A 15,161-nucleotide genomic window follows, 5' to 3' on the forward strand; every position below is an offset into this window, starting at 1 on the left:
TAACTAAAATGCTATGGAATGAAGGTTCATGGTGCTAGAAGAGGAGGTGCTAATAAGGAAAGGATTAAATATAGTGGTGAAATGGATCAAGAAGAACTTCTCTGAAGAAGTGACATTTAAAGTAAGAAATGAAGAATGAGTAGAAATTAACGTGTTGAATTGTAGGGGTTGGGGAGGAATGTTGTGTTCTAGGAGAGAAACAGTATATGCAAAGGTCTTGAGGCAGAATGTTATAAGCATGGTACTTTACAGAAAATAAAAGAAGACTGTGCAGCTATAGTGCAGAGAATGAGGAGAGAAAGGTGGGCAAGGGGAGGGCCTTGAGGGCTGTGTCCAAAATTTAGATGACTATCTTAAAAGCAATGAGAAGCCATTGAGAAGTCTTATAAACTGGAGAATGATATGATCAGATATAGGAAAAGAATATTGTGACTTCAAGGTGGAGAATAGATTAAAAGATGCAGAAACAGGAATATCAGTTAGGGTGAATTGTGAACCAAAGCAGTGGATAATGGTACCTTTTGTTTAAACTGTGGTCCTCAACTCTGGCTTGGCTTTGGAATTATATGGGGAGTTTAAAAAATTCTGAAGCCCAGATCCTAAGTGGAATGCAGCCTGGATATTAGAGTTTTTTAAAGAGCTCCCAATATGAGTCTATTGTTCATGTAAGATTGACAATTTCTGGTTTAGAGCAATCGAAACAAAGTTTGTATCTGCAGTACACTTACCTAGAACAGACCTTTGATTGTCCATCAAATCCGAGCCTAAAACACCTACCTATCTCGAGTCCTGTTCATTACATTTTTACCCACTTGATCCTATCATAAGTCTTTATTCTTAGCAAAGCTCGTAGGTACAATCTAAGTTTCCCCCAAATAAAAATAACAGCAATTATACTCCTGCCCTTGACCTCTGTATAAATCTGCATACTTTATGTTCTCTGAAGTTTATTCATGGAATTTCTGCTCCTCTTACCATTTGGGAACAGGGACCAAGGCAGAGTCAAGCACAGTTTTTATACTGGGGCTTTGGGGGGTAGAGAGTTTGGGGGACTCAACAATGGGGAATAAGCAAGGGAAACAAATCTGGACAGCGATTCATGGTCAAATTAGCTGCAATTCTAATCTGTTGCTGGGTTAGCACTGTGATAGTCTTCTCTTCCCTTTGGTTGCTATTGGACAAGGGAAAGCAGCTCCTGAAAACTTGTATCTGTAGGTAAGTCTCAACTGTCCTCAGCTTTGGAGAAAAGGGTACTTGACTGATACAAACTTTAGATTCAGCTATTTTGATTTTGACATGCCCTAACAAGGAATCATTAAACTTTCATGACATTGCATCCAAGAAGTTCTAACATAGACATCCTCAGGCTTGTGGAGGCTTACCAGCTAGCAAACACCAGGGACACACCTGTAGTAAAACAAAGATGAGTTTATTGCTTGCTGCAGCTAAGGAGACTACACAGCGTGGGGAACCATGGATTGTCTTTAGAAGAGGGAGGGATTTATTATAAAAGCTGGGTGTATGTTATGTGATCTGGGGAGGGATTCAAAGGAACAAAGGTCTGGATTGGAGTCTTTTAGAAAGCAGAACAAATGGGTGAATGGGTATCTTAATACTTTTTATTTAGGGGAGGAGGAATGGAGCCGAGCTAGAGCTGTCATTGGAAAAGAAGCAGTTGTCATTTGTATTTTCTGGAAAAAGGAGAGGTTTGGTTATTTTGTGGTTGTACAGTCTCTTGGTTTTGATGTTTGTTCTGACATCTTTATAGTCTTGTTTTTGTCTCATTCATAATGATGGAGAGACTTCACCTGATGTTAAAATTATGGGAGGCTGTTAAACAGGAAAACCCCTGGCCTAGCTGGTACCCCGAGTTATCAGAATTGTTTGTCTTTCTCACCAGACAAGTTGACGTCAGGGTAGGGATGGCAAAATGGTCAAGGATAGATTAGAGATGAAGAATAGGATGAAGTTAGAGAACATGAGCAGAAAAAACAATCTAAACTGATATAATATGTGTGCCAACATCTGTTCAGCTCTGAAACGTCCATCAATCTTTCTAAGAAATTATCTATTCATTCTCTAAAAATTCATTTGTACTCGAATGGACCACAATACAAACCTTTTCTAAATAGCATCTTTCTTATTCCCTCCTCTCTTTCCTTTCCCCTTCTCCCTCACTCTCTCTCTTCTTCTCTTTCTTCTTTCCTTCCTCCTCAACCTCAATCATTAATTCAAACCATCCACTCAGCGACTAACCAGCCAATGCTTTATTATGCACCAGGCACTGAACTAGCATATTTTCTATTGCAATATAACAAATTATCACAAACATAGCAGCCTAAAACAACACAGTTTGTAGGTCATAATACTGTGGGCCAAAAATCTAGGCATTTCATGGCTGGGTTCTCTGTTCAGGGTCTCACAATGCTAAAATCAAGGTGTCAGCTGGGCCAACTGTCTGTCTGGGATTGCTGAGGAAGAATCCACATGAAGTTCATTCACGTTTTGGCAGAATTTGGTTCCTTGAGGCTGTGTGATTGAGGTTTTATAGGCTGTTGGTTAGGGTCTCAGCTCCTAGAAGCGCCTACAGCTCCTTGCCATGCAGTCCCCAACACAAAATTATTGCTGTTTCTTCCACGTCAGCAGGAATGAATGAATCTCTCTGACTTCTTCCTCTGTAACCAGCTGGAGAAAACTTTCTGCTTTTAAAAGACTCAGGTCTAATCAGGATTACCTCCCTTTTGACATATAATGTAATCCTAGCTTCTGCCCACACTCAGCAGGATGGGATTGTATCGGGGCAAAGACATTGGGAATTCCTTGGAATTCTGCCCAACTCAGCTAGATAAATACAGATATCAATAGTCAATAGTGCCTGCCTAAAAGGAGTTCAGAGTCTCACTTAAGAATCTTTCATATAAACATAATTTAAATCTACAGTAAGTAGTAGAGCTACATAATTGTAGTGAGGTTGAACAGAAGAGGGGATATTTACCTTTACCTGAAACAGGAGATGATGGAGTATCCAGACTGCTTCACAGAAGAGATGTTTCAGCTGAGTGTGGAAGGGTAAACTGGATCATCAGGTGGATAGGGTGTGCAAGAGTATTCCTGATGGAAAGTTGCCAAGAATGGAGTGTGTGTGTGTGTGTTGGAGAGATGTGGGTCTTTGCCAATGGTGTGTAGTAGAGTGAGAAGAGGGAGCTGATAGTAGAGTGTAGACAGTTAACATATAGAGAGAGAGAAATGGTAGAATAGGTGTAGCCAAGATCTAGTGTTGGTTTTTAATGTTCTACATGCAAACCTGAGCCTACTCCGTGGGTGGTATGCTTAGTTTGGACGAGTAGCTGTCATGTGAAGGACTCATCGTTTTTTCTTGCTCTGCCATTTTGTGCTTTTTACAAATAGAACTTCCCACAAAAAAAGCCTAAAAAGACAGATGTTTCATTTTCTTATTTTTTAAGGGAAATGAGATGTTTTCACATTTACTACATTAGGACAGCACCTCAGAGTTAGACACTTAAATGATATATCGCCGCCTTATAAAATCACAAGAACAGCGTTTAACTAACAATAGTTGGGAAGAATTAGCATTAAATTCTTAATAGCAATTCACAGGAAAGAATGATCACTAGACAGCTATGCTACATGGAGGGAGAAAAATGAAAAAGCAACTGTTTCAAAATGACTTTTTATGCAAAAATGTATATTGAATTTGGGTGTTGGGAGCACAATTAAGAATTAATTGGATAAAAAGTCATCTATTTCACAGCACGATTTTTAAAAACAAATACATTAATTAATTGAATAAAAATGGATTTGCACTTCTGAGGTTGTGTATAGGACCTTGACTTGGGTTTGAGTGTTCAGGTTTATAGCTACATTAAACTGTTGTTTTTCACATTTAGAAAATGTTTTCTTGATAAAATAGAAAACTAGAACAATAATGGCAGAACTCAAAGCTTTAAGAAAATGCTCTAAGGACAATAAGTATTTTCCTCAGGGGAATAAATGCAAATAATTATAAAAACTTTGAAGATAATAAGATTCTACATAACAACAATTAGAAGGTAGCAAAAATAATTTTGCCCAATAGCTAATATGCTTCCATGGCAAAGTGACCAGTGTTTTTGATAAATGAATACATATATACATATATGTAATAGAATTTTGCTTTTGTATGGTACAATTCATCAGATTCTAGGAACTTCAGTTCAAATGGTAGCAAAAGATCATAGTAAAAAGGCTGTTATCAGTAGTAGAAGGACAAGTGAATGATTTGCCAAAGGAGTCAATGCTCACTTCACCTTAGACAGGACGCATGCAAAGGTCAGGGGTTTGAGGGTAGGTGCCTGTTAGTAAGGGAATTTGTGGAGACCCATCTGGCAATTTATAAGGAGAGCATAGTTATTTCTTAACTTATTCAAAGAAATTTATGCATATGCCTATTATATGTACAGCAATGTGTTTAAATGCTTTAAAAAGAGTCTTACTTAAAGTCTGCCCTCAGAGAGCATTCATATCATGCATTTTTCTGTTTTTGGAAAATGCCATCCTAATGGAGCAAAGAACGACCATTTACAATATCTCTTAGAGTCTGCTTTAGACGTTTGATTTCTTATGAGATATATATATATATGCACACACACGCACGCACACACACACACACACATGCATACGTACATACATACATACATACATAGACATGTATCTCTATATTATCTATCATGTAGAGAGACACAGAGTGAGAAATATTGAGAGAGATAAATAGTGATAGAAAGAGAAAGAGAGAGGGAGAGAGAGAGGATAAAATATTCATTGCCAATGTAGAAAATAGGAGTCTTACAACCTGATTTATCATATAAAACTTTAAAAAAGAGAAAATAGTCTACAAAATATACTTTTACTTAGACTTTTCTTCCAAAAGTAATAAACTAAGGTTATCTGTCTTGCTGCAGAAAAATGAAAGTATATTTTAAAAGCTTGCGTCCTTAAAATGAAATGTAAATGTCTGAAGCTTAAACCGATTTGAAAATGCAAACATTTTAATTTGTTGAGAGGACTAAAAACTATCTTCATTGGTTTTGCTCCCAATTCTTTATCTGTTTCTCCTCTCATATTAATGGCTTTACCATCCAGGTAGCTTTCCAAGCTAGTATACTTCGAGTTATCCTCAATTTCCTCCTCTCTCATCCCTTCATACTTAGTCAGGAGATCCTATTGATACTATCTTTATAATGTATCTCAAATTTCTGCTGTTTCGTTCTACTGCCATTCCTTTTATTTGTGTCTCATATCTCTTGGACCACAGTGATTGCTTACTTAGTCGTTCTCAGATTTTTTTTTCAACAAATATTCATAGGGCATTCACCACTATGTGTTAGTTATTTTTTTTAAATGGCCAAGATTTCATCTCTTGTTCAATCATATCTGAGCTCAAGATCCTATATCCAGCTATACATTTGATATCTCCATTTGGCTGTCTCATTCGTATTTTACTCAACTTAGCCAAAGCAGAACTCAGAATTCATTCCTCCTGAACCCTCAGCCTCCCAAGTGGTTTCTCTCTCATGACCACCTTTCAGTAAATAGAACTGTCAGCCATCCAGTAGCTCAAATGATAAATCTCAGAATCATCTTTGATTCATCCCCTGTTCACTCCCCTTTATCCAATCTTTCAGCAAGTCCTATTGATTTGGCTTCCAACATCTATCTTGAATAAGTCGCTTCTCTCCACCTCTGAATCACATCACCTGGTTCAAATTCAAGTTCTGTCATTTACCAGCTCTGTGACCTTGTATAATTACTGTTGTCCAATTTGGTTTCAAATACAAAATCAGACTTTTTAAAGAAAAAAATAGGTATCGTTTAAAAAGAATTCTAAAATATGGCTTTATCTATCAAGAGCCAAAATCTGACTGAGGAAAATGTGTACTGATTTGGCCTTTTTATCTCCCTCAAACTGATTTATTTTGACAGAGGAAAGAAAGGGGAGGTACTAGATTCTGAGTGTGAGTGGTATTGATGCCTAAGGGGGTGATTGAACTTCTCACAATGATGCGGAGTCTCAACTGGCATTCATTTGGTAGTAGCAATGATAGAATTGTCTCCCCTCCATGTGACTTTCTATTCTATTACATTAAGAAATGAAATTAGCCTTGATATGTAGTAGGATTTCAAGATAGAAAGTAAGTTTTTTGAGATATTTTACGTTATAGAGAACTATTTTGACCTGACATTTAAAAAGAAGACCTAGCTCATTTATGAGAATCATACTTTGTTTTCTTCACTCCAAAAATCTCTAATTTGTCATCTCTCTTCATTTAAGGTTATTCCCTGCTTTTTCTTATCATATGTACATTTATAAGTCAGGTCTATTCTTACTTATCCTACCATTATTTTTAATTCTAGTATTCGCTAACACCTCTGCTCTTTCACTTTCTTCTTGAAAGGGATGGCTTCTGGACTGACTTCTTTTACATCCAAACAAGTAATTTAAGAGACAAGCTTTTGACTACTTCTTTATGTAGTCTACTATAGTCAAGTCTGATCATTTATATGCTGAAATACACAGTATTCTATTAGCAATTATTTTCTTTTTTGCATCTTCTTTACATTAAATTAGGGCATTATGTTAATTTTTGCAAAATTGTAAGTTCTATTATCTATGCCATTTAATTTGGGGTTATTAAAGAGGTTATTTAAAAATATTTGTTCAAAACAAGTGCTGGGTCTGATGGAGTTTAAAGCCACTGTCTTAGTTGTGAACATGCCCCTGAGAAAAGGCCATATAACAGCTGAAAGGTCCGGCAGACAAAAAGGACACAGTTCAGTTGAGTAAGATGCAGGTCGCGTGGACATGATGGCTAAGGTTATAACCGGGCAGCAGAAGACCCTGCAGAAATCAAGACCTACACCTGAGTCCAGCTGAGGCTATCTACACGTTGGGGTGGGGGAGTGCTATGAAAAAAGGAGAATCCCACAGACCACATCTCCTTCAGCCAATGCAAAGATGCCACATACACTCCCTTAGCTTAGATTACCCTAGAGGAAGACAAGGAGAAAGGGGAGGAGAGAAGCGTGAATCTGAATGTCTACCCCAAAGAAACAGGGGTTAACTGAGAAGTGAATGAGTTAACTTAAGTTGCATAGTTTTCATTTTCCTTTAGCTCAAGAAACAGAACCTTAAAGGCTAAGTTTCATTCTGTTATTAGAAAATGAAGGAAGTTATGTCATTCCATATCGAATTTGTAGACTAGTGACTGTATATTATTTTCTCTGCTGCTTATCCTTGTCCAAGCCCCCATCACCTATTGTATGGAAAACTGCACTAACCTCCTCACTGGTTTCCCTGCTTTCTCACTTCGTAATCCTAATCTGTTCCTCATGGAGCTGAGTGAGTTTTCATATCAATAAGTCATGTCTTTTCCTTGCTTAAAACTCTCCAATGGCTCCTTTGCACCTGTTATCATGGCTCTGAATGATCTGGCCCCAACTACCCTTTCTTATGTCCTTTCTCTACCTCGATCCCGCCAAGGTCTTTCCCACTCCAGACCTTTGCACTGTTATGCTTAGAAAGCTCTTCTTTAGGATGTTTGATGTGGTCAGTTCATTTTATACCTTAGGGTCTCAGCCCCTTTGCCCCTGCATAGCGAGAGTCTTTTCTGACTGTCCAATGCCACCTTCTCACCATCCCTGTCATTTCCTCTTTGTCACATGGCCCTCTTTATTTACCCTGATAGAACTTGTAATGGTCTCAGCTGACATCCCAGTGGATAGTAACTCTATCCTTTAGTTGTGTGGGCCCCAAACCTTAACATTATCCTTGGCTTCCCCTTTTTCTTACACCCCACATTCAACCTACCAGGAAACACTGATGGCTCCGTCTTGAAAATGCAGGCACTCTGACTACTTTGCACTACTGCCTCCTCTGCTACCACCCTGCCTTGGTCTGAGCCACCATCATCTCTCACTTGGTTACAGAATAGCCACCAAACTGGTTTTTCTGCTTCTGTGTTTTCCCACTTAGTCTCTTCTCAACAAAGCAGTCAAACAGATCCTTTTAAAACGGTTCAAATCCTCTAGTGGCTTCCCATTTCTTCTAGAGTAATATTCTTACAATGGCCCACAAAGTCCAACAATTTAAACTTGAGGGAAAAATATATTGTCCTCATTGTCCACAAAAGTATTCCAAGTACCTAAAAGTACCTGGTAACATACTAGGGGCTTGATATACATCTTTGGATTAAATGAATGAATCTTTTTTACTGACTCATTGTTTATTTTTTCTGTTAGAATGGAAGATACATGAGGGTAGGGGCCTTATTGGTTTTGTTTAATGTTATAACCAAAATACTCTGAACCAAACCTGGTATACAATAAGTGCTTGACAAGCTCTTGTTCAAGAAATAAATGAATATTTACTATGAAAAGATTACTGAATGTGTTTACACTATATTGAGTTAATGTATATATTATGCATACTAGTATAGATTCCATTCATTACTCATAGGCAACTATCTACAGTGAATGAAGACTGTTATATAATAAAGTAAGCAATTAACTGTTTATATTAATAGGACTTTATGGGAAGCAGTATGTAGGGTTATGGTTGCCCCAAAGTTATAATCATGTAGTGAACTGCAACATATTCAGTATCACTGTTCAACATATCACTGTTCTTTCTGCAGTCTGCTCTGCCCATGCAAACTTTTCTGCTTTAACTTCCTAAGAAAAAAGAAAGCTACTGCTTTGCTTGCTATTCACAAAACTGTTGTTTCTTTCTTTCTTTTTTTTTTTTTGTCTTGGTTTACAAAAATTTTTAAAAAGTAACTTCCCGGTAAAAGAGCATTTTGTATTCTTGAAGGAGAGATTCACGCTGCCAATCACTTACATAATCTATTTAGTTTTTCCTGTGTACTGAAGGGCATTCTTATCTATATGTTCCTGTGTGCAAATGTAGGGGACCCAAAACTATTCTCTGTGGTTCTTTGGATTGTTAATCCCTTCAGGGTTTGCTCACCATTCTCAAAGGCAGTTTCTGGCACCAAAGGGAAAATGGAGAAGTTGAGATGCAATTTTATCTCCCAATTGAACTTGATTAAATGGGGACTGTTCTAATCAAAAGTTTGAATCCTAGGGGAGTGCAATGTTGTTAACGGGTTTGAGAATATTGAGAAGAACAGGGAAGAAGAGTACTGAAGTTAAGGCAGAGAAGAAACCAGGCAAGGAAATAATTGTAGTAAAGCTTATTAAGGCATAAAATTAGGTGAACAAATTGCTTCACAAATAGTGTTAGGCTCATTGCTAGACTGGCAAAGGAAGTGGAAGAAAGCTCTTTGAAAACATCATTTTTATTATTTTAATAATTTGTGTAGGAATCGTAGTAGCTGCAATCTGTTAGCCAGAGACAATTGCCAGCTGGTGTCATCATGGAGTAACTATAGTAGGCTGAATGCAAACATGTTTTTCCATTTTACCTGGAGAGCATTCAATTACAGAAAGTTTCTATTTATTTTCACCTGAATGTGAGGTCTGCCCTTGCAGATAAGAAAGCCTGTTTATTGCATGATTTAAGAGCTTTGATTAGTTTCCCACCAAGTTCCACAACTTGATAGGGAGACCACACCTGGTACAGATAGTATTTACACAACCAAAGTTACCTATCATTAAAAATGAATACTTGGGTCCATGCCTGAATTATCTGTGTAATTGCTTGATTTTATGCATTGCTTTCCTTGTGGTTACCTCAAAGAAACGGTGGTGCTTCGTTAAGTATTTTACTGAAAGCAAAAACAGATCTTCTGGGATAACGTTCTTTGGAAAGGGTTAAAGGTGCATTTATTTATGGAAACATACATTTTATTAGCAACATGGTTGTTACATTTGTTTGTTATAAAGTTTTCTTCTGAAATTATCCAAAATAATTTATTTTAACAATGATGTAATCATGTTAAATTGTAATTGTCTTTCCCCTGTTTATTTGGAAACTCACAGAGTAGGCGCCACAATATCGCAGGATGTAGAGATTGTTCAGCTTTGCCTATAAATCTAGAAGGAGAGGCAAAAGAATTCTTTTTGTTCTGTTCCAATTCCATTGTCTCTTCTTGCCTCTTGACTCAAAGGGTCTCAAGAGGGGAGAGAGGAAATTATGGGCTCTGTTGTTGATGTTCATTGGATTTTTTCAATGGCAATTTGAATGTATTTCAGGGATGTTTGTGGCTTCTAATCCTGGCTCTGCTTTCACTTAACCCTCTTTGGTTTAGTTTCCTCATCTCTGAAATGAGATATTATACTCCTCTTATTTCCTTAGAGTGTTGCTCTAAGAAGCAAATGAGATAATGGCTAGGAAAGTGCCTTCCACTATACAAACTGCCCTCTGCACTCAGGTTATACATTTGGATAGCTAACAAAGTTATATTTATCCATGTGATATGAAGTGATTTTCTAGAAAATGAGAAACTTCTCAAATAAAGTAATATAAAAGTATAAACTTTTACTTTGCTAAAGCAAACTTACGTATTATAAAATAAGTAACACCATTAACTAGATGCATTCACGATTGGATTTTTTTCAGGTTCTTGTGGTTTTTTCTTTTTCTTTTTTTTCTCAATTTCTTGCTCTGGAGAGTAGTGTGATGCCATTAATAGGATTTTAAACTTCAGGTGAAAGGAAAAGAAATAGAATCAAGTAAGCTTTAAAGATGCTGATTCATCTTACCTAACACCTTTCTTACTAATATAAGCTTATACAGTATCAAGAAGGATGCTGTTTGTGGTTGTTTATAGAGTTGAAAAGAGGAAAGGAAGCAGAAGAGGAAAGCTTTGTTGAGAAGACTCCCACCGCCTTGAACAATAAAAATAACTTCCTACGGGCAAGTGCTAGCATCTTTGAAAAAGATCTGATCTTAACTGATGGCTGTGAAGGGGACAGTCTGACAAATGCAAGAAATCAACACAGTGTCTCGGGAAGAGACAGGTACCTCATAGATCCATAAGGAGGCCAGGTGTGAAAGTTGGCTGATATGAAGGCATGGAATGGCAGGTGTGGTGGACTGGGACTCGCAGCGAAGCAAGGAGGGACACGATGGCCTAGGCCAGGGAACCAAACTGCATTGCCTCCACCTTCAACACACTCCACTCTTCTGGAACTCCAGGGATTTATTCCAATTTGATGGTACATCCATTCATTACCTGCAAACCAGAAATTGCGATTAAATAAAGACTTGGATCTGAGGTAAATGCAAACTTTAGACGTTTGTAAAATAAAGTTTAAAAAAACCTCTGCACATAAACAGAGCTTATTTAGTTTAAGAAATACAGTTAAATGTAGGTCTTATCCACATCGGGCACATTTAGGAGCTCAGTGTGTATTAGTAGGATGAATTTTAGGAGGTGACCCCTAAAGTCCTCTTATGCTCTAAGTACTGCATGGTTGTGGACTGTATGGTGCTAGAAGAAATGAAGTGTGGATTGAACACAGAGCCTGAAACACAGTAGATGCCTTAATGGATAATGGCAGCTCACCATGAATGGATGCTGGTTGAATTAAGTTGTAGAGTTGGACACATCAAATTTGTAGTTACACAAGGACTGGAGTAAAACTCGAACACCAGTTAGGATGTCTTGCGACGAAATTAAAAGCAATCTAGAGCCAATTTTCCCTGCTGATCAGAGATCAGGCAACTCGTTTGGAGTCCTGTTTAGGTGAATCGGCCCAGCGGTGGGCAGGTGTTATCCTTGTAAACAGGCCGGCCAGATTTCTGTCCAATTATAGACTGAGAAAGCTGCCGATTTAGAGGTCTCAGATCAGCGCCAGCTAAGGCTCTCCTCCTGGACTCTCTTTGCTCCGCCTTTGCCTTTCTCTCAAATCTCTCTAGCTCGAGGCAGAAGGGATTCCCATCACCAGCTGCCTTCTCGAGTCCCACGAAGCGGCGGACTCCTCCCCTGGAAACTCCTCCGGGGCTGGGGAAGGCTTTGGCGCATGCTCCGTACCTAGGGCAGGTTTTTGCTGCGGGTAGCAGGGCTCCTGTCACACCGGCTGGCGGGTTGTGGCGGTGCCAGCCAGAGTGTGCGAGTGTGTCTGCGTGCCCGCGCCTGGGCGGACCAGCCCGGAGCAGCAGTGTGACTCACTCGGACAGGCGGCTCCGCACAGTCGCCTAGCCCGCAGCCGCTGCGGGGGGTCCGCTGAAAACTTGCGGCGAAAAGCGTCCGCCCTCGCGGTTCTCGAGCCCCGCGACCTGAGAGCAAAGGAGCCCCGCGCGCGTGCGGGTCGCGGTGCCGGTGGCCAGCCCGGGCGGCGGGGCTGGGCCGCGCCTTCGCCCTTGGCCGGCGCCCTGGCGAGCCTCATGCAGCCCCCGCGATCGCGGCCGCAGCTGCCCAGCGGCCGGGGGCAGGTCCAGGACTGGAGCCGCGCTCCCCAGCGCCTGAGCGCGGGCGGCAGGATGCCCCCCGTCGCTTGAGAGCGCGCGCCGCGCCGGGGCGGAAGCAGGGAGCGGACTGAGCCGTGCGCCCCTGGGAGCGCAGGGCGCCCCACGCCGAAGCCGTCACCGCGCGCGCGGGCGGCCGCCTTCCCGCTCGCTTCGCAGGCCCGGGTCTGCCAGCCTCGAGTGCCGGAGTGCCGCGGGGCCGCTAGCCAGCCGCAAGCCTCGGCGTCAGGGGCATGGAGGAGCGGCGGGCTCGGAGCCGCGCCCCTGAGTCCCCGAAACTTCCGAGCCGGCGCCAGTCGGCGCCGCTGCCACCACCGCTTCGCCTGCCGGCCTGAGAGCGGGACCATGGATGAAAGGTTCAACAAGTGGCTGCTGACGCCGGTGCTCACTCTCCTCTTCGTGGTCATCATGTACCAGTACGTGTCCCCCTCCTGCACCAGCTCCTGCGCCAACTTCGGGGAGCAGCCCCGCGCCGGGGAGGCCAGCCAGCCTGCCGCCCCGGGTCCGGCCCGCCGGGCACAGGTGCCGCTCGAGGACTGGGAGCGACGGCCCCAACTGCCCCCACCACCCCGGGGGCCGCCCGAGGGGCCCCTGGGGGCCGTGGCGCCGGAAGACGAGGACGAGGAGCCAGGGGACCCGGAGGAGGAGGAGGAGGGAGAGGAGGAAGAGGAGCCGGACCCCGAGTCCCCTGAGAACGGCTCCCTGCCCCGGTTCGTGCCGCGCTTCAATTTCACCCTGAAGGACCTGACTCGCTTTGTGGATTTCAACATAAAAGGGCGCGACGTGATCGTGTTCCTGCACATCCAGAAGACCGGGGGCACCACATTCGGCCGGCACCTGGTGAAGAACATCCGGCTGGAGCAGCCGTGTAGCTGCAAAGCGGGCCAGAAGAAGTGCACCTGCCACCGGCCGGGCAAGAAGGAAACGTGGCTCTTCTCCCGCTTCTCTACTGGCTGGAGCTGCGGACTGCACGCAGACTGGACGGAGCTCACCAACTGTGTGCCGGCCATCATGGAGAAGAAAGACTGTCCCCGCAACCACAGCCACACCAGGTACTGTCCCCTGCTCCGTCTCGCTTCTTGCCACCTCCCGCTGTTCTTTCCCTAGTCCCAACCATGGGCTGCTCTGAGCATTCTTGGTGGTTCCCCAGCGTTTTACAGCAGTTGGGGCAGAGGCTTTGGGAAGGGGACAAGAAACCTCTGGATAGTGCCCTAGTCTTGAACTCGCTCCTCCCCTACCCCCATTGCTTCCCACCACTCCCCTTTCACCTTCAAAGGTGTCCGGAGCCGTCCTGTGTGTCCTTCCTTGTGCCTAGAACGGTGTGGCGTCCCTCGGAGCGGACGTTCAGAAAACCGTGGAATGGTGAGAAGGCCTGGGTTAGATAAACGAGGTTGAATCTTGGACCTAAGTGCTGTGAGTGGAAACCCAAACCCAGTAAAGGCAGAAGGAGCTCGGCGTAGAAAGGCAGGGCGGGAGTTTTCCAGGCAAGGTGAAGCTTGAGGGAAGTCTAATTCCTCTTTAAGTGGCTCTTGGGTGGCTGCTTGCCAGCTCTGGAAACAATTCTCTTGATGGCACTTTGAAGATACACATTCAAATTCCTGCTCTACCTCGATAACTCTAATTCTGGAGATGGTTTTTGTTGCTGAGCAATGCCAGGATTTTGACTCATGCTGTTCTAAGCAAGATTTTCACTCTCCCCCAGGCCAATCCATCAACCCATTCCAAAAGCATTTGTTAAATGCCTGCTCTGTGCCTAGCACTGTGCTAAATGCTAAGTGGATACAAAAATATAGTAAGTAAAATTTCTTCCTTTCAGGAGAGAATGGCCTTCTTCCTCCCTTCCCCTTTTAAATAGTAATACTGTTGAAAATTAGGAAAGTTTGACATCTTAATAGCCAATGAAACTGCTTACATTATTAACATCCTCTGAGAGAGGCATGGGCTTAAGAATTTGGTTGAATGTTCTTTCTGCCCACTGCAATTTGAAGATTAATCTGACATACTTGCTCAAGGGACTAAAGTATTAAAAGCTTGAAACACTACTTTATTGAAGTTTTTATCTCAAAGGTTTCAAACAATTTGGTGTAAGGAAATAGGAATTTAAAAACTCAAGCTCAATATGTTGATATCAGATAGCTTTTGCATTTGACATTATGGAAAAGCTTCATTTACTGGCAGCTACCCAGATTCCGGAATTCACCATCACTGAAGCATCTAATTCTACTTCATTTCTCCAAGAATGAGCAAAATTTCATTATGGGATTTTTTTTTTTTTTTTTACTCTGGCAGTTTTTCAAATGCTTCCTCTCCTCTCTGCTGCTTTCTCTGTTTAATGGAAATTGGTTAGACTTGGAATGAAAGCATTAGGCTCTTTCCTTAGTATATTTTAAGGAGCCTTTACTTTTAAATATTTCTAATTGTATAATATTTTAAAGCCTGCTCCTCTATTTTAACTTAAAACAGTCTTTCTTTTCTTTTTTTTTAATTGAAAGGTAGGCTTTATTTTAAAATTTATTTCAGAGGTGCTAGTAATTGTATTTTAAATGTATCTCTTGCTCTCTGGCTCTCGTGCGTTCGCTCGGGCGCTCTCTGTCTCTCTGTCTCTCTGTCTCTCTGTGTCTGTCTGTCTGTCTGTCTGTCTGTCTCTCTCTCTCTAAATATATATACATAGAACTTATTTTCCAGGTCTACATCAAATCTAGGACTTTACTTATTATTTATTTATTTATTTATT

General features: G+C 41.6%; 1 protein-coding gene across 2 annotated transcripts in view; it reads left to right on the forward strand.

Moving 5' to 3' along the window:
• The first annotated feature begins 12,521 nt into the window (after positions 1-12,521).
• The window catches only part of HS6ST3 (heparan sulfate 6-O-sulfotransferase 3), a 570,512-nt gene continuing 567,872 nt past the window's right edge, over positions 12,522-15,161 (forward strand). For both annotated transcript variants that reach the window (XM_039837969.1, XM_039837975.1), the window contains exon 1: positions 12,522-13,479. In XM_039837969.1, the coding sequence (XP_039693903.1) occupies positions 12,773-13,479 (707 nt within the window). In that variant the 5' untranslated portion in view covers positions 12,522-12,772. The remainder of the gene's footprint in view (positions 13,480-15,161) is intronic.

Source organism: Pteropus medius, unplaced genomic scaffold (genome assembly GCF_902729225.1).
Source record: "Pteropus medius unplaced genomic scaffold, Ma_sr-lr_union100, whole genome shotgun sequence".
Taxonomy (NCBI): domain Eukaryota; kingdom Metazoa; phylum Chordata; class Mammalia; order Chiroptera; family Pteropodidae; genus Pteropus; species Pteropus medius.